The sequence below is a fragment of the Mycteria americana genome, chromosome 2, assembly GCF_035582795.1.
Source record: "Mycteria americana isolate JAX WOST 10 ecotype Jacksonville Zoo and Gardens chromosome 2, USCA_MyAme_1.0, whole genome shotgun sequence".
Lineage (NCBI taxonomy): Eukaryota > Metazoa > Chordata > Aves > Ciconiiformes > Ciconiidae > Mycteria > Mycteria americana.
The window spans coordinates 98,114,967-98,140,829 of NC_134366.1; the positions used below are offsets into that span (position 1 = coordinate 98,114,967).

Sequence of the window (25,863 nt, forward strand, 5' to 3'; positions counted from 1 at the left end):
CAAATTTTGGCAGTATCTTTTCACTAACTTGAATGTACAGGTGTGATAGAAAGTGGACATAAGATGTGTCAAAGAGCTCTGTGTTTTCATAGTGTTGGCTTAGCCTTACAATGCTGGTACTGCATATACAATGTTCTTAGCTGTCACTTTTTACCCATTTTAGTCCTTGTGACCTATATACGAAAGCTGTCTTAATAAAGAAGGAAGCTTTATTTATTTATTTTTTTCGGCTCCATGAGCAAACTACTCCAAAAAACCCCCACCATGATTCTGCATTATGGAACACAACTTTTTATTACTATAAACCTGTGCTGTAATAAATGTTAGGCCCATTTCTGATTTCATGTTAATCAAGAGCAAGTTAGCAATTCAGGGAAGTTACATCTGTGCGAGACTAACATAAATGAATGATCAGACTCTGCCCTAATTTTTCCTGACAAGGCCACAAAATAAAGGCCCCCACAGCGTGAATTGGGCTGTCCAAATAAATGTAGTTTGATTTTTCCAAAGTGCCAGACCTTTGCAGATGGCACTGAATTCATACAGAGAGGACCTCTATAAATCAGACTGCTTTTCTTTAGATTGCTAAATGAAGACTGTCGAGCTTGGGATTAGGAAATGAGTGCTGCATATTCTGACCTGAAACATTAATGGATTTGCCAACCTGATAGAATAAATGGCAAAACTCTGGAGGAAATTAAGCTGCATGGAAAACTCTGGTGTCAATATGATTTACTTATTCCAAGTAATAATTGTAAGTTTTCTGGATTTGCATTTATCTGCAGTTGTGTTTGATAAATTTTGTTTGTGTTAAATCTGTGTTTCAATTTAATTCATATTTGTGATCTAGATACCAACAGAATAGCTTATTTTAAAATACTTCAATGAAAACATACAATTCTTACTAAGATTGAAAATTGCTTAATTTTGCCTCTACTAGGTGAATAAGTAATTGGTAGTGTCATTTCAAGTTGCTATGTGTATCTACTTGAAGAACGAGATTACTGTGGTACGTATGAACCATGTTCCACACCAGGAGACATTTCATTGTGAGGTGGTTTCCATCGTTACCAAGCAACAAAAAACCTCTCTGCTCATTCAATGGCTCTGTTCTTTTTGTGCCGTACTTCATAAATCTCTTCAGGAAATAATTTTCTACTTAAACCACTACCTTGCTCTTTATGGTTTCTATGTACTGATCTTCTGGAGGGTGACCTCTAGTTTTACTGCGGTTTGTTGGCTAGGACTTCAGAAACTTGGAGAAACAAGAGCAAGTGGAGTCTTTTAAGTTTAGTGCCACATAAGGACGATAGAAGAGAATGACCATGGTTTCCCATGGAGCTGAAAGGCATGCAAGTGCCTTTAAAAAGTCCACCTTGTCAGTTGAACCAGTTCACAAGATGGAATGCCAACAGTACTGAAGTCTGTTAAAGAAGATGCGCATGCCTGTTGTGAGAGGTCCTGAGAACAGACATGGCTTTGCCAGCTTTGAAGAGAAAAACAGTAATTCCTTCCTTAAATTCAATCCAGTCATCTCTCCAGTAGAGCCGAATTACCCTTTATTCCCACACCGGGATGATGTGCCTTTAGTGGATCCCTGCTTGGGTTTTGTGAGTCCAGGAGCAGGTGCTGACCTGCAGCCCAATGTTGGAAGAGCTATTGAATCCCTGGTGGACTACAGTGATTGGAAACCTCACCAGTGGGTCCCCATCACAGGAAAGAGAGGCCAGCCTGCCCACAGGAGGCAGATGACCCTCCTGGAGGAAACCAGCCAGGACAGAAGGCGGAACTCCAGGGCTGTGTCAGCTGCTTCTGTCAGGGGACAACTCAGAGGTAAAGCAAACTACTATTTTTATTTCTTAATCACCAAAGACATTGGTGATGCTTAACAGATAAATACAATTAGTTTCTGAACTCCATCCCCCAAGGCCCTGAAAGAACAACCTTATAAAATATATTTGCCCTGGATATTTGAACTGAATATAACAACTGCAGTAGAGCGATTGTATGATTCATTTCCCCTGCTGTAGCAAAGAGGTACCAGTCAGCAAATTCTAACGAGCATTCTAATGCTAAAAAAAAAAAAAAAATCTTTGAAGGTAAATAATGTTTCAAAGAATCTATTTAGGCAAATTGTGAAGTTATATATGATAGTCCTAATGAGCACCTGTTTTAATGTAAACCAAAATAACAAATCACTCCAGAGTCGGGACATGCCCTGGATATTTCTGTGTCTTTTAGTATTTCCTTACAAGTTGCAGTGCAGCACATTTAAAGACCTATTCCAATGTCTGGTTGATTGGAAAACAGAAGTTCTTGAGGACTGCCATCACATATTGGTCAAAGTATATATTAACCTCTTATTTTATATCAATGTGTTACACATAAAGTTGGGTCTGAACATTTCATATTGATTACGGCATCAAAATGGAAATTCATTCTTTTTAATGTGAAGCAAAATTGCATTGGCAGTTAGTATTCAGAATTTTCTGATGAAAATTCTGGAAAGCAGAAATATCTACCTAGGGCTTCTAAAGGCAGACATAATTAGCAGTAAGCAATATAGTTGAATTTTTATGAAGATTAAGCCAATTCCAGTGATTTTCATAGAGAAATGCTCATTACAGCCAGAACAAAATTTTATGAGAAGTCGGGCAACTTGCTCATAGATGGGGGGAGGCATTTCTTAGAACGTGGTAAAGAAATGTAAATAAGCTCTTTGTTCCATCTTACTATACAGAGATTACACTCTCACTTCATGGTTAGCTATACTTTATCTTTGTTATGTCACCATAACATCTCTACATGCTATAAATTCAGACAGTGTTTTTGGTTCCTTGTTCCTGTCTTTGAACTTTGCATCTTAAACCACTTTAAATTTACTGCAGTCATATAACAGAACCCAAAAGAACCCAAGAAACCACAAGAGTTAAAAACATAGACTCCATAATTTTCCTTTTTTTTCTTGCTCATCCCATATAATTTTCACTCTCATTTCTCAGTTACTGTGTTCTCCATTTACATATGAAATTAAACCTCAGACACGAATCAGAACTGATCAGCTCGGTTTTTTTCTGAAAGCCTCTGGAAAAGTGAAGGGGAAAGAAGATTTGAGATATGCAATTCTATCTGACCATTAATTTTTCCAACGCAGAGAAAAGCAGATGGATACAGAGATAGAGATAGTCTGGCAGATAGAGACACACCTGAAATGAACACAGACAAAATCTGAAACTGAATGTAATCAAGTCCTACTCCTACTAATTTTAAAATATAAGAGGTCAAAAACAGTGCACAATTTTCGAACGACAGTGAGGTGCACTGAAGCTTGTGAGACTGCTGGTTTTGTGAAACCTCTCTGCATATATCTTTGTGTGGTGACATAAGAATCTCACTTTTTCCTTTAAAAACAAAACAAAAAGATGTTCTGGCTTTCATGGTTTCTGGGAAACAGCTTACAAATGTGAATGAGTACATCTGCAGTTGACTGACTCATGACTCAGAATCCAAACCAGAAATTCCCCAAATTAATTATCCGTCATTGAATCCTGCTTTGTCAGATTAGGAGATTAGTTTAAGTAATAGACTGAAACTGACGGTATCGTTAAGCTTGTCATTAGTTAAAAGTAACAAAGCGAAGACACTGAGTTCCCAACTTGGACAAGAACAGATCATGCCATTTTCAATCCCGTGGACTGAGCAAATGATTAGGGGCATTGAAACCTCCAGAAAGTTGACTTAAAGGAAAAATTATTGCCATTTTTATGCTAGATCTTTCCACTGACAGCAAAAGGAGAAGTAAATGTTAGAAGATTAATCATCCCAGCAGTAGGCCAGTAGTGTCAAGATGGCAAATTACAGTATACAGTGCAAAAGCAGAGGTCTCTAGAAATGCATATGTACAATTATCAAAGCAAATGTAAAATTATATACATGTCCTCCTAAGGACATTGTCGCTGACATGAGTGATTTACACATACAACACAAGGAATAACAGTTGTAACCTTTAGCTCTTTAATCAATGAACCAGAGGAGGACTATTTTTATGGAACTACTAGGACATATGGATGGATATATTTGAGCTATCTACCTCTTTACTGAAGAGGGCGCTAGTACATGCATACATATTAAGTTATTACGACATTTGAGACATAAAGCTTAATGGAAGCATTCCCATATGAGTACAAGTTGTATATCTGCAGATAGCATTTAAATTTACACAAAGCTGAGGCAATGAAGATGCAGCCACCATTTTTACTGCAAGCATGTTGCCTGTTTAAAAGACAATTTCCAAAAGAATTGTTTTAATTGGAGAGTGATTCAGTTTGAAAGCTCTTCGCAGTGCAAAGATCCACAAATTCTGTCAAGCTTTTCACAAGCAGCAACTTAAAGTTATAGCACACTGTGCCAAAAGCTCTATAGTATAACAAAGTATATTTATAAATACACCTTTCCCAAAGTCACCAAAAGCATTATGCTAGTTAATGGCACAGCAGTTTAAATGATACTCTCATACATATCCCTTACCTTATTTATAGGATTATTTTGTGGGTTTTATCCTGATTCCCTAAGGAGACAAGCTGTTTCCATTCGTCTTGTTTACTTACCTATTGTTTCTCCCCTAATAACTTTTAAGCCCATTGGCCAATTTCTGCCAAATTTGACAGAGATCTAAACATCTCAAGGATAGTTTCGTCCCTGCAAGATTTTTGAAGGTTGAAGTCTTCTGGGGAGAGGAAAGACAAAAATGAGTGTTCCTCCCTTGAGGGAGCTGAAACTTGGGTGTTAGAACATCCTTCTGTTTGGCAGCAGCTCACTTGGTTATCAGCATGTGTATACTGGCTCACCAATCAGTACATGTGTGACTCTACAGTAACTGCAGGATGTAGCCTCTTGGTGGGTAAGCCTGATTTACAGTACCTGGTCAGGGAGAGCTCAAATTATGGAAATATGAAGTTGGGAGGATGAAGGAGAGAGAGAAATATCTTAGGAAATCAGTCACCTACTGCTCATAGAATAGCTTGTTTATTGCTTTCAGGGTTGGCAAATATTATAGAACTGTAGAAATGCAATACGCAATTACTAGTTTGGGTTGCATTAACAAGCTTTTATTATTATGTTTGCTAATTTGGATACTTTCCTTTATACAGTTAGCACTGTACATGACAATATGTGAAGTAGGCCAAACCATAGCAATGTATGTTGTGATACTATTTATCACTTACTTTCATCTTCCATGAAATTTAATGTATTTTTGTGGAAGTTTGTAATTCAGAGTGGTAACAGGTAACTGTACATTGGTGCATCCATTTTTATGGGAAGCCATGAGCTGTTTTCGTCCAATTTAAAACAATAAGAATTGCTGCAAATTGATTAACACAATAGGAACCCCTTTCTTTCAGGTTGGAAACTCCAGTGAAAGCTGCTTCTGCTCTACCTGACCAAAACCATATTTTTGTATTTTGTATGGATCCCAATCTCAAGGCAAGTGTCTGGTGCTCTTCTTGTAATGATAGAAAACATATTTACATTATTTTGTTTCTAGTCTGCTTTCCATTTAACATATTTTTGGCAGTGATTACAGTACTGTAGTGAAATCAGACTTTTTCATTTCTTCATCTAATTATATTGAAATAAGGGCTATATTTCAGGCAGTATGTTAGCATGGCCAGATTTTAATGGTGGCTATCACTCCAATAATTTTCATTTTTTGTACTGTTACTCTAGTTAAGACATTTAGACTGTAATGTGAGACTGATACTACCAATGTCAGTTATGTGTAACTGGAGAAAGAGTGAGAGCAAAAATACTAGAATGGACAAAAGATACCAAAACCTCATACCTGGTATAAATACTCATATATTTAATACTTAGGCACTGCCTTATTTGGTGCAAGTCACAAACAGATAAGTAAATCAAAATACATCAATGATTCCATAGCTCAAGTCTAATTAAGTCTTTCCCATACTGAAAATGTAACGGCATCCTTCATCCTTCTACACTGATAAGACTATTCATAGTCCTTAAAGTGTTGCACATGCTTAAATAGTTAGAACTGAACCGAACCGAACAGAATAGAATAGAATAGAATAGAATAGAATACAATACAATACAATACAATAGGACTATTTCACTTGGAAGTGACCTACAATGATCATCTAGTCCAATGGCCTGAACAATTCAGGGCCTACCAAGTTAAAGCATGTTGTTAAGGGCATTGTCCAAATGCCTCTTAAACACTGACAGGCTTGGGGCATCGACCACCTCTCTAGGAAGCCTGTTCCAATGTTTGACCACACTCTCGGTAAAGAAATGCTTCCTAATGTCCAGTCTAAACCTCCCCTGCCACAGCTTTGAACCATTCCCACACGTCCTATCACTGGATAGCAGGGAGAAGAGATCTGCACCTCCCTCTCCACTTCTCCTTAGGAAGCTGTAGAGAGCAATGAGATGCCCCCTCAGCTTCCTTTTCTCCACGCTAGACAAGCCCAAAGTCCTTAGCCGCTCCTCGTAGGACATTCCTTCCAGCCCCTTCGCCAGCTTTGTTGCCTTCCTCTGGACGCATTCAAAGACCTTCACATCCTTCTTAAATGGTGGGGCCCAGAACTGCACACAGTACTCGAGGTGAAGCCGCACCAATGCTGAATACAGCAGGATGATCACCTCTTTTGACGGGCTGGTTATGCCATGTTTGATGCACCCCAGGATGCGGTTTGCCCTCCTGGCTGCCAGGGCATGCTGCTGACTTATATCAAGCCTGCTGTCGACCAGCACCCCCAGATCCCTTTCTGCAGGGCTGCTCCCCAACCACTCCTCTCCCAGTTTATAGTTGTGCCCGGTATTACGCCATCCTAGTTGCAGAATCCGGCATTTCAACTTGTTAAATTTCATTCCGTTAATCATAGCCCAGTGCTCCAATCTATCTAGATCCCTCTGCAAGGCCTCTTGTCCCTCAGGAGAATCAACAGCACCTCCCAGTTTTGTATCATCAGCAAACTTGGTAATGGTGCATTCAACTTCTGCATCCAGATCGTTGATAAATCTATTGAACAGCACTGGCCCTAGAATTGAACCCTGCGGAACACAATTTGTAGCAATGAACATCATGCAAATACATCAGGCATATGTGAGGGACTGCAAAGTGCGTTTGCTGTGCCATTTTATGAATAATACAACATATGGAAAGTACATTCCTGAGGAGTAGAGGCAGAAGAACATTCTATTAGTTTTTAAACTTGTATTCACTATATTGAATTTTCTTTCCTGAGTAAAACTCCTCAGAAATAGATCCGTTCTTGATGTCAAGTGCTGGCTGGTAAAGTATGTGAAATTGCATGTTCACAATCTGATGCAAAAGAAGATAGTAAACTAGGAAAATGTAGATAGATACAGTTCAGTCTTTAAAGAAGCAATCATAGTATCATATATGTTGATAGCGTTGCTTTCTGCCATGTATTTGATTTCTCTTAGGAATCAAGTGATCCTTCTGCAAGGTGGAGAGAAGAGAAAGCAAGGGACTATTTCTGCAATTCACATACTCGAAAGTGAGACACCATTTCTTTTAAAAACAGTTTTTGCTTATGCTTTGCTTTATTTTTTCATCTTCTTTTTGCTGCTGTGCATCTTTAGGTAGCAGGACATATAAAACTACAAACAATTTTTCTATCACTCGGAACTTCTGGTGTTTTAACAGCATTTAGCATAGGATTCATCTCATGAACTTTAGTTATCTAAAAGCTTGCATCCAGTCTGTGCCTTTCATCTCCACTTCCTCTATATGCACTGAAGAGAAACTGGAGTCTCCAAAAGGGCATTCTGTACATCTGTCTTCAACGCCTGTCACAGGCATGATATGACTGGTGTCTAATCTCTATTTATGTCTCATCTAACTTAACCAATCATTCAAATTTAGACAAAATAAAACGCATCATCACTGTAAGCATACTGGAAGATAAACTACCTCTTTCAGTTAGTGAGTGAGAAAGTTTTAAAGAAGATAAGCCTGTGAAACTGGAAATATGTTCTCTGACAAGCAACATATAATTCCAGGCTTTTCCAGGCTATATTTAGACATATACACCTTTGTTATTTTCTACATCCTTCTTTGTCACATAATTCCTTATTATCGAACTACCAATGTCATTCACTAATGATTATATGGGAACTTTTTTCTCTTCTGTTTTATTGTTGATCTAGAGCTTATGACGAAGATCCTTGGGATAATATATTACCTTCCAAAATCCAGCCTCCAGAATCAACAGTGGAAGTGTTGGCTGATCCTGTTTCCCAGTGTTTCACAAAAAGGAGATACAATCCTGAACCTGAAATAAGCCAAGTCAGTGAACAATTTCTTGCCAACTGGTTTTAGGTTTTGCTAATGAAATGTAGCCTAAATTTTGTGTAGGTCATACACATAAACCCACAGCAATGTTTTAAAATAAAAACAGTCCCAAGTGAGCATTTAAGGACATCAGCACACTCCAGTAATTGCATCAAATGATTAATATTTTTTCCCTCCCCCTCCCCTGTAAATCGGTAGAGAAGAAGATATGCATGCACAGTACCAAAAGAGAGGATAAGGATATTGATGAAAAATTGGTTGATAGGAATGCTGCTGTAGCATAACAAATCTCATGTTAAGTTAGATTACTCATGATTATGAACTGTAATAATTATTATTTTTACTAAACTAAAATTCAGTCCTGCAATTGGTTCTGATTGCTGCATGAAAATCTATTAAGCCAAATTAATTAGGTAATGTTGCCTTACAAGAAGCATCTAATTATGATTTTAGGTTGTTGGATGCTTCTGGGACATATTTCAAACAGGACCTTTTACCTCTGCACAGACACCTTGTGATTTGTAAGTTTCTTTTTTTTTTTGTGAATATTGGGGTCCTCTGAACACTTCCTTTATGAAGTCTGTGTACAGTTAATTATTTCAGAAGACTAAATTCAGCAGCATTCTCTAACTAGATAACTTAAGATATTCAATCAATAACTTTATGAAAAGTATACTATTTTCATAACATATACTTTATGAAAAGTATAACACGCTTCTCCTGTGAGACAGTTAACTATAAAAAGCAGAAGAGAAGAAATCTGTAAAGTGAATTACTGCCATAACTGCATACATCTGATGTTTTCATTGAGACATGACATTTATGAACCACGGTAATCATACACATGTACAAACTCAAGGTTTTATCTGCTGTCTGTAGAATCCAAAACAATCTCAGAGTGGAGCATTTTAGATGAGCCCAGTAAAGGGTGACAGGAGGTTCAGAAGGGCTCAGATAAGAGCCAAGTAGAAACGGGGAAGGAAAGGTTGGTCAAAGCAAGATAGGAAAGCTAGAACTTGCTTCCTTTCCAGGCCATGAGCCAGCAGGTTTGCTCGGGCAAACTCAATGGACAGGTGTGCTGCTGGCAGTCAGGCATACAATGGGAGAGACAGGTACCTCTGCAAGGTGGAAGGGAGACAGAAAACACTATCATTATGGTTTCTTGAATGTTGTTCTTTCAAAGGAATATAGACATGGCCAGTGAGAGCAGTTGCAGGGACAGACCAAGAGAGAAATTCAGACCTGTCGTGGTTTAACCCCAGCCAGCAACTAAACCCCACCACACAGCTGCTTGCTCACTCCCCCCTGGTGGGATGGGGGAGAGAATTAGAAGAGTAAAAGTGAGAAAACTCATGGGTTGAGATAAAGACAGTTTAATAGGGAAAGCAAAAGCCACGCACACAAGCAAAGCAAAACAAGGAATTCATTCACTACTTCCCATCGGCAGGCAGGTGTTCAGCCATCTCCAGGAAAGCAGGGCTCCATCACACGTAACAATTCAATTTTCCCATGTTCTCAAGAATTGAATGAGAGAAGTGTTACAAGTAGAGAAGCAGTTCATTTTTAAAGAAAACTTGCTTATATTATCCTAGGAAATTGACTGAAGTGCCAGTATCTGAGGATGAAGATTAAAAGACAAGGTTCTGCCTGCTGAACTGGGTCATTGAGCATGTATGCCACTCTAATCATTTACCATGGACTTTTACCAGATTCAAATGAGCATTGCATCATTCCAAGAGCAAAACTTTGACTTGTCACCACCTCTCTTTTGAGACCTCATAAATATTCTATCAGAATATTCTGTCTGGCAAAAAAACAGGCGATTGATCTATTTTGTCTTTAACAGATTAAGCTGAAGCTCTCGAACCTGTCATATCCCTTTGTATATGTAAGTACAATGTCCCTGGGTTGTTTCTACTTTCTACTTTCTTGATTAAACCCAAGCAATCCATCTCTCATTTTCTGAAGGAAGAGTTGTAGATGGTGTATGTTATTTAATCTTAAGGTGTTTTCTGGCGCCAAGGGAGAGCGTGTGCTGAGTCTCTTCTGCTTGCAGGTGACTCCAGCCTTTTACCTGTGAACTAGAAATCAGGATCCATTATGTCCTCTTTGGAAGAATATCCCAGTCTGATTGTGGGCATAGCCAAAAGGACAAGAGATGACACATTTCTATCTTATTTCCATTCTTCCTAAGCGTCCTCTCTGCACATATGTACTAGAGATGTCACTTGTTATGTGCTGCAAGTTCAGCAGACGATTGTTTTCATCTTGGGACATGCCAAGCACACAGGGCAGTTCATCTCCATGTTTTTTCTTGTGGACTGTTTTAATAAATAACTAGAATTTTGGAGCATGCAGTATATGGTTCAGCTGCCTCCACCAGCTGTCTTATGAATAATGTACATATCTTTGATTTCCTTTCTATCCAAACAGTGGCTGTGTTCATGCAGTAAATTGTGAAGACATTGACAATGCTGATGTAGACTTAATCCCACTTAACCATGTGCGAACTTCAAAGCCTCGCTACACAAGCACTGCACAGTATGTTTCTCTTATTAGCATGATTTTGATACAGCGTCTTGAGTTCTTGTTACTTGGGAAAGGGGAAAAAACAGTTAAAGATCTGGTCTTGGGCCAAAATAATGAAAAAAAAACTGGGGGAAATGTTCCTTATTCTTTTTAATAACTTGAATGAGGTCGGTTAACACAGGAAGCACAGTAGGCTTTCAGATTCAAGGCTGAACTTGAAGAGTGCTTTTTAGTAACTGAGTCAGTAGTAAGTGGCCTACAGTGGTAACTGCCTACAGTGATCAGTGTAGGTCTGTATAAATCTAAGGGACCATTCAGCCTAGATATACAAAATTAGTCGAGGAAGCTGATACAAAATGAGCAGAGAGATGTCTACTGAGATGATGGTATAACAGATTTATCCACCTACTTGTGTTATGGTAAGCTTAAATGCAACCTGTTTTGACTAAGTATGAATTTGTCATAGAACATTAAGGCCTGATTCTTTATTGTATCACATTAGTGTTATAGTTTCAGGGAAATTATGCTCGTAACACCATGCATCACACTTTTCAACCAGAAATTGATTAGGTTGATTAGGTTTTTTTTCCATCCAGGAGCTGCTCTGTGGCCCAAGTGACCATGCCATCCATCTAGTACAGAATGGTCATAATGGACTGACAATAATTGACTGTCAGACCAAAAGCTACCCTTAGTGTGCCCATCCTGGGAAGTAAAAGCTGCCTGTGGTAACACCAGGGCAATATACTGTCTTGGTGTAATGAACTCGTCACAATCAGCAGACTCCAACCTAAGCTGTTAATCAGAGTATACTCTCCCTCCTGCTTGCTAGACTAGTTGCACAACCAAGTTTTAAGAACTCAGCAGTCCCTTTTTCTCAATTGAGAAAGGCTGCATGTGAAGCTAGTCTGAGCACATCTGCTAGATCATACCCCAAAACACCTGACTCGTGGTTCCTAATGATGCTGAGACTACCTAACACAGGCATTCCTGTAAATGCCCAGCAGCAGAAAATAGATTTGTTACATTCAAGGCTCAAGTGGGGAGGACATGGAAGAGAAGGCTCTGAGCTTAGCATGCACCAGGAATTTCTGCTGATGCCATTCTGAATAGAGACCTTACTATGTTGATTTTCAAACTGTGACATACTTTCATACTTCAAACGCTTCCTGTCCTGTAGCATTAATAACAGGTCTGTTGGGTAGAAGCGCATGTGCTATTCTTTGATGGGTAATGTGACTTGAATATTGCCGTTAAAAAGGTGAGATTTTTAACTGTAGCCACTAGATGGCGTTTGAGTTTGCAAAAGCTCCTGAATGCCATTGGGAACACCTCCTGACTTTCAGCTAGATCACGAACTTTGACATGCAAAGGTTTTCACTTTAAGCCTTTCCTAAAGTTCTCTTTAGTAGCTTGAGCTGGCATTAAGCATTTATTTGCAAACTTTTGAGAAAGTAAAACGGTAGAAGTAACAACATAATGGTAAGAACTAAAAACGGTAAAACAAAAGAGGAAAGAGACTGTTCTATTTACTTAAACAGATTTTCTCTTTGTATAGGCCTTTCCTTTCTGTTCTTCTAGTGGTCTTGCACAGTCCACATTTGTGAGGAAACTACAGAAGGGATACTTTGTTGGGGAAGCAACGGGAGAGAAACTGTAAAAATATTTCCCTCTCTCTTCTGAAGAAAAGGCATAATGCTGGGCCTTACTTACATACAGCAGAGTATGTGCTAAACATTCCTAGTTGCTGGGAGCTGCCTTAGAAGTAGCTGAAATTTCTGAGCTCCACCTTAAGCCTGTTCGTTTCTGTTTCTTACATCAGTTTCAGGGAGAATATGTGTCCTTTTATAATGCATCACATGCTGCCACACTTGTGGGGAATGGCACATCATTCTTCACACAGCCTTACTCACTACAGCAGTAGGTTCACAGGCAAAATAAGGTGCTAAGCATTGTACAATGGTCAAATTTGACCCATATTACTGCAGCCAAACTTATTAATGTCAAGCTTTTATGTACATAATGTACCATTCTGATTGTTTTATCTCACCTCCTGTACAAGTCATCTGATTTCTCACAGCCTTCATCTAACTTGTAACTTCTGCTTGAATTAGAACATAAAATAGTATAAAATTATTATTGAGAAATGTGCTTTAAAAATATAGCACACATAGCATACAACATAGTGCTGAACAGAGATTTCCGAGTTTGAAGGGACATTAGCAGAGCTATTAACCCTTAGTTCTGCCATGCCATACTGGCAGAACTATCAAGCTTTGAAGAATAGAAGCTGATATGTACACTGTGCCGCAAACAGGCAGACATATTGTCTGGAACTATTTGCAGCATATGGTATCGTGGTGGATTTATAAGTTTGAGCAACATGTTCTGTATTACCTTCTCCGGTATTCTCCATGTCATTTTCCTGGTTTTTAGCGAGTGAGGCCATGGGTTTCATTGATTTCTGGCAACCAGGAGACCAAGATCTGTGAGACCTAAAAGATTCTGACATCTCAAAGCTGTGAAAAACTCAATTCCACCTGAAAAATTCTGTTAAGTTCTTCATAAAGTATATTTATTCTCTATGATTATCAAACATCAAGACTGCTATGATTTTAAGCAGAAGAAAGAAGAAAGTCAGAAAAAAGACATAAAAGTAATCCCTATAAATTTTTTTTTTGCTTTGTGTGTTTGCCAGTAGTTCTGGAAAGATGTGTAAAGGTGTTAAGGCTGCTAGACTCCCGCCAAAATCCTTGAGAAGTTAGATATATGCTTTGGATTTAGAAGCTAAATATGCTTTGTAAGTCTGTAAAATGTAAAAATCTTTTCGTACATAGTCACTTTCACTCTTTCATGGACTAGCAGTTGCACTTCCTGCCTCTAGCACTTGGGCAACAGCATCAGCGCTCAGGCATTACTCCGGAGTGAGACACTATTCTTCCCCAGACCATGCAAGAAAGTGGTTGCCATTCAAATTATTAGCAAAGCTGAAACTAGCCAAGAATCATCTGTCATGTAATTTTGCAGAGACAAACAGGAAGAGTGGTGAACCTGGGCATGTTTTGTATGTTACCCTTGCACCCGCCCTCTCTTCCTTTTGGCAGAACAGGAAACCGTCTTCTGTTTTTCTTCTTTTTTCTTAAGGAATTAGAAAAAAGATAAAAGTAATGACTTATGCTGCAGTTGAGCCTAAAAGCCCTTAGTATAAGATCAGTGTTGTGAAAAGCTGCTGTGCATATACCCAGCACTCTAGATAATACTCTGAAGTCCTTACCATGCAATTTGGAAGTTTCACTGATGGGAATCCAGGTGCAGTGGGATTAAGTGATTTGCCAAATCCCATTGGGAATCTGTAGCACTGTTAGGAATGAAACTTCGTGTATCCTGAGCCCTAGGCTGTTCTTTTTTTTTTTACCAAACTCTGAGCTTTAAGCTATTGAAATGATGCTTTGCTGAAACTTGGTTTTAAAAAATAATAATTAGCGCAAAATGATGGCCATAGTTCTTAAAAGTTAGGCTGAGATACAAATGAAGACTTAGGAATCTAAGTAATTTTTTATCCAGTTTTTCCTCTGTGATTCAGATGTGGAATAGCTGTGGGAGCCTTCACCACATGTGAAAAGCCACGTCATAAGTGTTGTGACTCATCTAGAAGTGCTAAATTTATGAATCTGAACTTATTAATCAAAACTACGTTCGTGATCTGGTGGCAGTCTAGGATGATCAGTGGGCATTTCCCTAAGGGAGCTGTGGAAATGCTTTTCTCAGGTCAGACTCTTCATCTTCACACTTGACCAAAGGTCCTGCATGGTAATTCACTTCCTCTTATTCTCTTCCAGGCTTTCGTTAAAGCCCATCTTGGGGGAAAGGGATCAGTTACATCATCTCTTGAGGTCTGTTCCAGCCCTGGAATGTAGCATCGTTCTTAGTATCCTTGGTTTGTGTATGCATTTCTGAATCTTCTTTAGGATGAACTTGTTCCTCTCTTTCATCCTTGATTATGTTGCAATGTATGCCTAAAAGCTGGAATCTTTTATCATTTCTTTGCCAAGGGCAACATACAAATCTTTTAAAAAAGAGCCAGTCAGAAAATTAGGAAGTTGTTGTGAAAGAGCACTCTGAAAATCTCTTTCTAATGCAGTCCTTTTTCAGGACTCATCTCCAAAAATCTTTTATAAAACTTACAATGATTTTGTTTTACAGCTCAGTGCTCCATCAAGTGGACTACATGGTCAGAGCACAGGAGTTGTAGGCTTGAGTCTCGTCTTTTTATGCCACTAACTAGCGAGGTTCCAAATTGAATGCTTTGGTGCTTTTTTGTATTTTCATTGTATGTTGCTTGTGTAATTTTGTTAGGTATACTGGACAACAATTGTCCAGTGGATTAAGTGGCTTTTGTTGTATTTTTAAGTTTACTGATTTTTTTCTGCATAGTTTCTTTTTCTTGTCATTTTTTTCCTACTTTCTCTACTTGTCTGCCTACTTTAAACTCTCTTCTTGTATTTGCTTTCTTTTCTTTCAAACCCGTGAAGTGAAAATTCCATTGGAATCAGTGAGTTAAAGGTATCTGCTTAACCAGATTTCCTGAACAGGGATAGAATTGAGCATCTGTTCATATATTTTGCAGAACTGAGACCCCTGCGATTTGTTTTAGAAGACTTTGGAGTCTGACTTGATTATGTCTGTTTTCCTTGGTTATTTTTTCTTTGTTTCTTACTGATTTGATTATTAGTTATTTGCTTATAATATTTATTTTTTTGTGGAAGATGAATACTGCATTTGGTTTTATATGTCACACAGCTAACCATATAGTAGGTAGGGAAGCAACTGAGAGCTAAAGAGTGTGTTTTGTGCAGCCAGCCAGGCTTTCAAAAATAGCTCGTCAACCACACATGAAAACCAGAATTCTGAAAGAGCTCACATTCTGGGTGCACGTTGATTGCTAAGCTCCTGTGAAAATCTGGCCACAAACACCACAATGAAACTTTTAGGTGCTGAGCACTTCTAAAAATCTGATCTCCTGTATGTAACTGCTGCTCCAACCCAAATGTGCATCAAAGAAGAGGACGACGGTCTGAATTCTGAGGAAACGCTGTATTTTCAGCTCCCGTGGGCAAGTTATGCAGGGGAGGAAACTTCGCAGCACAGCTACAGTGATTTCCAGGAAGGCCCAGACTGCTAAATTCTCTGGGCACTTTTGAGAGGCTCCATGTTATTAATAAGCAAAAATAAGTAATAACCCAATTCATTCTTTCTTGTTATTAACAACGACTTTGAAAAAAAAGTCTTTCTTATTCAGAAGTGCATTTTGAACCTAATAATTTTGAAAACCATACAGAAACTGGTTTTACTGCATTATATGGATTCCCCACATAATCATCTGCTGTTCTCTTTTTCTTAAACATCTTTATAGGTATGTAATTTTGTATAATTCTCCTCCACCCCTAGTCACCAGCTTTTTCCTTTGTTGACCTCTTCCCCAATCAGCTGCTGAAACAAGGTTATGCTCTATGTGGTATTTTAGTTCTGCAGGTGTTTTAAGGGTCAATGGAAAAAAAGCCTCCCACGCTAGTGATGGGGATTTCCTCTGTAGCATTCATGGGCAGGGCTCTGGTAAATGCTCAGTCTGACAAACACAAATAAATCTCCTCCTCGGCATTGTTAGAACTCCCTTACACCCTCAGTGAGTTAGCAGTACTTAGTGTAGTAACAGTGTAGCACACTTAAGCGCATTCCAGCATACACAGCAACAGTTCACATCAATCAAGTGTTATATCTGCCTCGTACTTTCCTCTTTTGTGTGTCTTTTTTATTATAGCACAGCAACTTCCTGATTTCTCACTGTGGTACTTATTGCAACCTACCTCCTGAAATTTGACAAAAAGAGTTAGGACAGAGATTATGTTTCCTTGTTCCACATTAAAAGCCTCTGCCTCCAGAATTAAGTAAAAGTCTGGCAGTCATTAGCATTTTAAAACTTGCTACTCATAACTCATCAGCTCTCATAATACTCAGTAGAGGGCAGTGCTTACACAATACATATGCATTCTAACAAAGCGTTATTTACTTAGCAGCACTTTTGAAGCATCAACTAATTGCCATAACACTGGTAAAGTAAATTATTAGTTTTTGAAAGATGAATACTGAGGAGGCTGAAGTGACTTGTCCAAGGCCACAGTTGTCTGTGTCAGAGAGAGGACAGGATCTGACCAAAATCCATTTCTGGAAGCAGTTGATTGAAATGGGAACTTAATACATACAGTTTCTAAGAAGACAAAGTCCTAAGTGTTTCAAGTCCTGCAGTTCTTGCACAAAGCTATTCTCTGAAACTACCCTTTATTCTTGGTTTCCCAAGTACATTGGGCAAAATGCTACTATCACATCAGTATATCTGTAGTGACTTCAGTCATATTTCTTCAGTGTAGTCAGCTTCCAACTGACTGTGTGCATGCATCCCTTATCATTTCAAGTTACCACAGAAACCTCACAGGCCACAATTAGCTGGGGACAGGACCCTCTGCTGCCTTGCACCTTGCATTGTCATTTTCATGGGCTGCCTAAGAGCTTTCCCACAATGTATCTTTTCTTCAGAAACTGACAGCTTGTCCACCATGTATGCTTTTTTAGTGATTTTCCAGTTTGAGTCATTCGGGGGGGGTTGAGGGTGGGGGATGCTGAAATATCCTGCTTTGACATTTTCCAAATGAGATTTTATTGCTGGCTTGAAATGCTTTCTTGTTTCTGAAAAATATTACCCTCTACTAAAAAGGGAGGTTGAAAAAGTTGAAAGCAGAATAAAAGTGTTTGAAATTGTAGAAACAAAATGTTCTAGTTCAACATGATTCAAAATATTTCTGGGGAATTACCATTTTGATGGGTTTATCCTTTTAGAAACCCCAAATCCATTTGCAAATATCCATTCCCTGTCCTCCTTTGATGGCTGAAGGAGAAGGGTATGAAATGCAACCCCAAATGCTCTGTTCAAAAATCCTGTCGGTCCCATTCTTCGCTCTGCATGGAGCACCTTGTTTTGACTTCACAAGTTCTCTCAGGTATACTCTTTCCCAACAGAAGAGACTGTATGCATTGAGTTTCCTGACATAGGATCACATCTGAGGCATTTTTACCAGAGGTTATTCTGCTTGGCAAATAGAATCATGGAGTAAAAGAAGGGCCACAAATGTGTCTTCCTGGAAGGGAATTTAAGGACGAAGCCAGTTGCAAATCTTATGTACTGTCAATGAGACCTGAGAGGCCTCTTTTATAATTGCAGTAACCAGAAGAGCTAGTTAATGACTTAATCTGATGATTTAGTTCTATGAGATTTATACAACGGTGTTTCTGAGAAAGAGTAAGATGTTAGAAACTCTTGCACATAAGTGCAAGGTAAGAATCTACCACATTGCTTTCAATAGACAGAATTTTTGCACAAAAAACTTGGATACCTCAGTCACTCAAGCTGAAGTGCTAGATCCAAGGTTTTCAAGAATTACAAGTTATTTGGGGGGATCTTGATTTTGCTCCCATAAAAACAGCTGACATGGCAAACCTGGGCGTCCAATGCCCTGGAGACACCCTAAAGAATCACTTCCAGCTGCTGCTTCAGAACAGTATGGGTCTCCTGTGGGTCCTGTGCTATAGGGGGTATCTCAGATACCTTAAGGGAACTCAAATAGCTCTAAATGCCAGTATGGGTGGCCAACTAAATTAAGTCCACACTGTTTTTCCTGAACACAACCAGGAAATAAAAATCTTCAAAGACATCCCAAGATGGACATATGAAACAGAGGCACACCAAAGCAGAGGCACTCTCAGAATCACTATATTCCACTTGAAAAATCTTAGAGCTTGCACAGATTCAACTGTCAACACTGTATGTTTCTTATTGTTGGGACTAAGAGCTGCTAGCATGATAACAAGGAAGTGTATGAACAAGAGAGATGTCATGGTTACAGAAAGAAAGCTTGATGACGACAGCATAACCACAGAGGAGTTTTGTATGTTGCCCAGTGGTAGCCTGGCACTTAGTTGTTTTCTTTGGCAGCAACAATCTGGTTTAGCAGCTCATTAGAGAAAACACGCAAGAGCTAGACAGCATGATCCAAAAACAAAAAACCAAAAGGGTATTTTTTTAACCTCAGTTTCTTCTGCTTTATCACATACATAACCGCAGCACATTTTTGCATCTTCTTTGCAGGTTCCCAGGAGAGCAGCTGCTTTACTGTAGTGTAAGCTTTCTTACTATCCTGGTACTTTTAACTTCTCTCTGCCCGTCTCTCTTCTCTTTCAGAGCTACATCCTTCCCACATGTTAGGAATATACCCACTTCTGTCAATCCTTTGTAACAGACAGTCTAGAACAAATCGTCATCTTGGGTCATCTCTCAGGCTTGATGTTTGGATAACGTTTGGCCATTTATCATGCTTTTCTCTTTTCTTCTAGTTTTGCAAGTTTTAAAGGTCAGAATATTTTATCAATCAGATGCCTCACAGTGCATAATGTGTTTGAATATCTCCACAGTTCTATAGTTATTATGTGAGTTAACTCCAAATAGGCTTTTAAAATGTTGCAAGTTAAAATGGGGCTTCTTGTTGTGATCTCCTTTTCTTCTCTGTAACGCTCATACAATTTCAAGGAAGTCAATGGAATTTCTTTATTACATGTGAGAGATGTATCTTGGTATGTAGCACATCACCAGGGTAATAAAACTCTGTAGTCTGACCGATTCCTTCAAAGTGATATCACATTTTCAGTTTTGGCTGAATGCATGTGCTTATACTCACACCCACCCAATGTCCATTGTATCCCTCAGTGGGATATGCAGATGAAATTTTCTACACAGAGTTACTTCATCTGCACATAGCCTGACAATTGTCTACTTTGACATGAAAAAGCAAATTTGTCTGCAAGCCATTTTGTCCAATTCTGAAGATATGTTCCACTGCTGTATTATATTTTCAGGCCTACTTGTTACCCCTGCATGGCTGCTATCAAGACAGAGAGCAGATCTGTTACTTGCTCAGCCAACGACTTGGTGATTCCCTATAGGTAACAGCTTCCCAAGTGCTACAAAACTGGTGTACTGATTCTACAAAGCCATTGTCTCTGAAGGGTCACATACTGGAGCATAGCCTAGGGAATAAAGCAGTGTATGAATATATGGGTTAGTGCAAGGCTGTTCCAAAATAAGACAAAGAACTAGATGGTCTTTCTGCTAACTATGGGTACAAAGACTACAACATATACCGCCAATCTCCTGTGGCAAGTATAGTTCACCCACAGTCCTTTGTTATAACTGTGGTAGGTAGATACAGCATTTTGTCATTATCTCTCCTATTCTGGTGAGGAATTTCAGAGCCAAGTTTCCTAGTACACAAGTCAAAGAATTTTCTGATAAACCACATCTCGCACATATGTCCAGTTTTGCATCCTGGGCTGAACTTAGTTGCGGAGAAGTGGCTGATCAGCTGTACCGAAACTAATAGCTCTATGCACTTTATAATTAAAGGAACTGTTTATTTTTACCCAGAGTACAGGGGAACCAAAAAATACCTCAGAGATTATTTTAAAGGAGGCACTGCTATCATTCATGAGGTCTGAAGACCCACAAAGGCCTAATGCAGGCAAGGTTTATAATCCCAAGTATTTAGTTGATTCAGTGGATGAAAGAGCTTGTCATGAGCTCTTACCTCCATGTGTATGGGCAGTCTGGATACATGTATAATTCAGCAGTGTTCTATTTTGTGCTGTCAATATAGAACAGTACTGATAATACTCTCTGAATAACTTTGTGCTGCAAAAAAGCTGTAATACTGGGGGGTTAGATTGTTTTATTTTTAATCGTCATGGATTATCTCTCTGAATTTATATTAGTACCACCTTCTTTTTTTTTTCTTTCATTTTTTCCATCTCTGCTTCATCTTGCAGCAATTGCTATCAAAATTTTCTGTTGTGCTACCCCAGATATGTAGAATTCTTTCCTCTGTCTCTTTAAGGAACTTTCTTTTTCACATTAAAACTTAGCATCAGAACTAACAAAAGGCTATAGTTTTCCAAGATGTGGCACATACTGTCTCAGTCCACTGCTGTACTTGAGCTAGAATTTCAGTTGATGTGTCTAAGCAGTGTTAATAATATTACATATACATGTAAATACATTCTTAATAAATTCTGGGGGAAATTTAGAGAACTTTAGAATCATTTAGGAAATCATTTGTGTTTTAGGCCATGAGAAATCACACCTGTTGGCCTAAAGCCTGCTACCTAAATTCCATGTTTGAAGCTGGAACCTAAATATGAGCTAAATCTGTATCACATTTTTAAAAAATATTTCCTTGCTTTTTGTGCTCTTTGAGAACCCTGTGACCCTGCTTGTTCTTTGAGATTAAATGTTGCTTGTAATCATGAAAGTCATACCGATATTCAACCTAAACAACTAGGGGAAAAAAAAAGGAAAAGTCTAAAGAACTCACTTTTGCCATGTCTAACCAAAGATTTTGGGTCACATCATCAGCTAGATGATCATAAAGTTGTTTCGCTGATCTTAAAAAAGCTATGCCAGTTGATACATTCTAAGGACTACTCATTATATTATAAAGAGTTTTTACCCTATCCATCTTTTATAAACAGTAGCTATTTTAGAACTGATCTGTAAGTCGTATTTCAAGCCTGTAGTCATTTAATTTGCTCTTTCTCCACCCCCCACCCCGCCTTTAACTTTTTCCTTTAGCACTCCAAATATCCCTGGATACACTGGCAAGGTTCATTGGTCAGCAACCCACCCGGCAAATTCTAATCTTCCATCAACAACCCCATCAATAATTGCACGAATGCATGGGTAGGTATGAGGTATATTTCTTAGCTTCTTCAGAAAGATTGCAGAGAAAATCCTAATTGCATTTATTTAGTTAAAGAACAATTAAATGTTAAGCATGACATTCCATTGGCTTAAAAAAATACAGAACAGTTGGGGTTGGATCCCACCACATTATTGTCATGCTAATCTGAAATCCTTTTGAGGTTTTAGAATTTTTCTGGAACATCATAATATATGTATTGGGAAGGTACCTTAACACTGAGGTAAATCATGATTTCTAAATGTGGATTATTTCTACAAGAAATTTTTTCTTTAGCTATGGTCACTAAGTCATGGCTTAAGTGACCATGGTTTTTTGATTGATTGATCTGTGTGTGTTTCAAAAGAGGCCCATGAATGTCGAAGTTAAAAATTCCCAAAAGAAAAATGTGTGGTGTGTTTCCAAAGTTGTGTTGGCAGACTTATGAAATGGGTATTTGCTATACAAAAATAGTTGTTAAAAATGGGTAGGTTTACTCAGAAGGCAGTGAGAGGCAAAATCATGCCACGCCCCACAGCGATGCAGCCCAGGACCCTGTGACTATGAAATCTTCATAGCCCCACATCACTATTGTGGCTACCTCATGAAGTGAGTTAATAATCTTTATTCTCTCTTGCTCTTTCATACAAGGCTTGTTAAAACTATGGGCTAGTATAAGTATTTAGGTGTCTAACTCTTGCTGGTTTCAAAAGAGCTGGACACCTCAGAACAGCTGAAAAACTGTTTTCCTTTTGTTAGCACAAAGAGCTTCTGACATTGGCAAAGGACCAACCTAGCCTTTCTCCCAGTAGCTTCAGAATAGCTTAATAACTATTTGTTTTCCCTCTCTCTTTTATGATTTTGTGCTTTAGATTCTGATTTCTTGTTATCCATAATGACCTAGGACATGGTGACGCTATCCCAAGTTTCCATGTTTTCCTGAGAAATTTATCTTCCATTAAACTGTTTAATTGGCCTTAGAATTCTGTTCACAACACATCACGCTTTTTCAGCACTGCCAGTGCAAAGTATCCAGAAAAGGCTTGAGGAGCTTTAGGGAGCTGCCTGACTTTGTCAAGTGCTTCGTCGTTGTGCAAAATGCACTGGCATTTCTGCTGCCCTCCATCCGTTCACCTCTGCTCTTTTTCTCTTGTGGTTATACTTAGAAAATAGGCAGTCACCTGTAGTCACAGTTTGGTGTTGACAGGGAATGAAAATACGCAACAGAGTCCTGAGTCTCTATAGGCTAATAAAGCTGAACTCGGAGCAGCCTGATGCAAGACTAACTTGCTTGTAAATGTCAGCAACAAATAAAAAGACAAATGCATCTTAGCAAAGATCATTGACAGACTTCAGACAGAGACCCAATTTCAAGAGCAAAAAGATGGGCACCGCTGTGATCTAAGAAAGGAAAAGACATCTGTTACTTCCTTTTACTTTCTACAGGTATTACTGTAGGTGTAGTTCATAGTGGATGAATTTTCATAGTTTTTAGTGGATAGCAAGAACGGGGTTCTCATTCTGTGCTAATGGAGACTTTCCAGAACCAGGACGGAATCCCCTGCCTTTTTTGAAGAAGGGTGTGTAGGAAACAGCAAGCATAATCATATGCAGACATTGTAGATCAGGTTTTACCACTCTTTTTCTGAGCTGAGTGATACATTCCCCTGAGGGTAGAACCACTGGTTGCAAAATTATAACAGTCCTATTTTACTTTCTCTGGGGCTATTTGTGTTCACTGTTCAGTGTTCTGAACAGTGTTCACTGACTTAAGATGGAGGATCATAGCCCTCTATGAAACTGCTATGTAAAACTACTAGGGATGGTGGGAATCTCCCCTCAACATTAGTTAGATGCTGGGAATCTTCCTCCAACATTAGCCCATAAAAGAGAGATGTTTAACATTTGATTCCTTCCCTTTGTAAAATAAATGATAAAAGTCCTCCTGATTTCAGTGGTCACAGGTCAAGCTAGACTGTAATGGAAAGGTGAAGAGAAGAGAGGTTATTCCTGGAATTTGGGGTCAGACTACCCCAGTTCACCTCCACATGCTTTTCACGTAGGACGTGATCTCATTCTTACGGTTTTTAAAATGGTGACCCCTTTTTTTATCTCTTTGATCATTCTCAAGCCATGACTGTAATAATTTCTCAGAAAGTAGCAAGTGATTGCATGTGGTGAGTGTTTTTATAGCTGCTTTATTTGACATGTCTACAATATACGGTCAGTCTCCTGAAGACAATTATGGGTATCAGAGGGAGTCTCTTGTCTACTGCTAACATGGTCTAATAAATGTTCCTGTCAAAAGTATCAGCAATATCAGATAGACCAGGCAGCATGCAACCACTGTATTTCTATCGCATGGAGCTTCCACAGTATGTGGGGCAAAATCCCCACATATTTATCCCTGTTTTAAGCATTCTGAACTCAACAGGATTTTATAGGATATAGAACAGAAGAAATATGGTTTCTTCATCTTCGGATATGAATAGTATTTTTATATGTCAAGCTTTATCGATATATTTGTATTGTATTTTTATTTCCAGGTAATCGCAAAGTGAAGTCAGAAAATTAGGTTTCAAAGTCCTTTAGTGAAATTAAATACTGGCAGCATTGTTTAGCTTTTGCATAGGAAGAAATGTTTTCTGTGTTGTTTTGTGTTTAAATGAACTGTCCATTGCTACCCAGAAAACACAAATCCATTTGCACCATGAGTTGTATGAAAATGTGTTTGCCTTGCCATAGTTAATACAAGGTAGTGCTGGATTTCATTTGATTTTAGAGAGATGGATTGCACCTTTTCAGCAAGTTGCTTTGGAGATTTCAAAAGGGATCTTTAGGTCAGAAGAAAATATTTTTTGTTTGGAGAGTGAGTGAACATAAGACTCTGTGGTCAGTTCTGTGTCAGCCCTGCTTTTGATTAGGTGTTTTGCAGCAGAGGGGCTACACCAACTTAGGTTGTAGGTATAAGATTATTTATAGTGCCTCTTCCTGTAAAAGATTAGAAGAATATCAGATGTCTAGCATGAATTGTTCCCTCCCAGACAGTCCCCAGCATATTTTGTAATCCTCATGCCAGTATTCTGTACCATGAGGACTGGGCGTGTGAGGCAGGCATGTCATGGTGCCAGCAAAGTGTTTTTCCTAGGCTTGACAGCCAAACTGCTAGCATCACCAGAGTTAGCCCCCCAGGCACCACAGGGCCTTATGTGCTTGAATGCATTCAGCATGCTCATGGCAGTTCTCCACAGTGTGCAGGTTGGTTGTGAAGCAACTGTGTGTGTCCAAGAAAGGCTGAAAAGAGGCAAGAGGCAGAACATACCTTTCTTACAGCTTCTGTAGGGATCTGTCTTTCAGCACGTTACATATATCCAGAAAGTAAGATTAAAAACTCTTAGGAAGATTTGCCACCATTGTTCTTAAGGGGGCTGATTTTAATACTATGGAATATTGCAAATTATTAATATTCTCTGAGGCCAATGGGCATAACTGTTTATGAAGAATGCAGTGAGAGGGAAGAAGAGAGAATGTTTAGCAATATGAGAACACTTTTTAAAAGTCTTTTTTTCTCTCTCTTTTTGTGACTGCGGATACATAGCAAAACACGGAAGCTCGTCTCAGCATAATCACCAGGGACCTTTTTCTCAAATGGTGACTCCAGTTAGTCCTCAGAATTCTTTCAACAAGAGAGAACGAGAAACTATTACCGTTTAGAAAGTGCCAATCCTTTTTACCTGTGTAACTGAGAGCCTCTGTGTCTGACAGTGAGGAGGAAGGAAATGTGTGAAGATGTGTGGATACTTTAAATAGGGAACAAAAATAAAATAACATAGAAGTGGGTGTTTGTGGTAGTCCTTATTACATTATTCTCATATTTATGACTTACTAGCATTGACAGTTAAAACCATATTAAAAACAAGAAGAGTCGTAAGTCAAAGGCTTGAAACTTGCTTTCTGTACTGGATTGCCTTGTTAGCTAAGGTAGAAAATGATGCTGTATCTGTTCCATCATTGACATACATAAACATTTTCTGTATATATATATACACATATACACATGCAGACACACATATGTAAATGTATTATTAACTCAGAAATCACTGAAGAGCAGCAGCCCTTCTCACCAGCTGTCCTAAGTGTGCCTTGCAAGGATGGTTA

The 25,863-nt window shown here is 38.7% G+C and overlaps 1 protein-coding gene across 1 annotated transcript; it reads left to right on the forward strand.

The window, feature by feature from the left end:
• The first annotated feature begins 1,319 nt into the window (after window positions 1-1,319).
• SPMIP7 (sperm microtubule inner protein 7) lies at window positions 1,320-25,529 on the forward strand. The gene is given in 9 exon segments (XM_075494097.1): window positions 1,320-1,840; window positions 5,409-5,484; window positions 7,471-7,544; window positions 8,197-8,335; window positions 8,795-8,862; window positions 10,188-10,229; window positions 10,775-10,882; window positions 21,600-21,704; window positions 25,293-25,529. Coding segments are annotated over 9 exon segments (1,260 nt in total). The 3' UTR covers window positions 25,420-25,529.
• The last annotated feature ends 334 nt before the right edge of the window (window positions 25,530-25,863 follow it).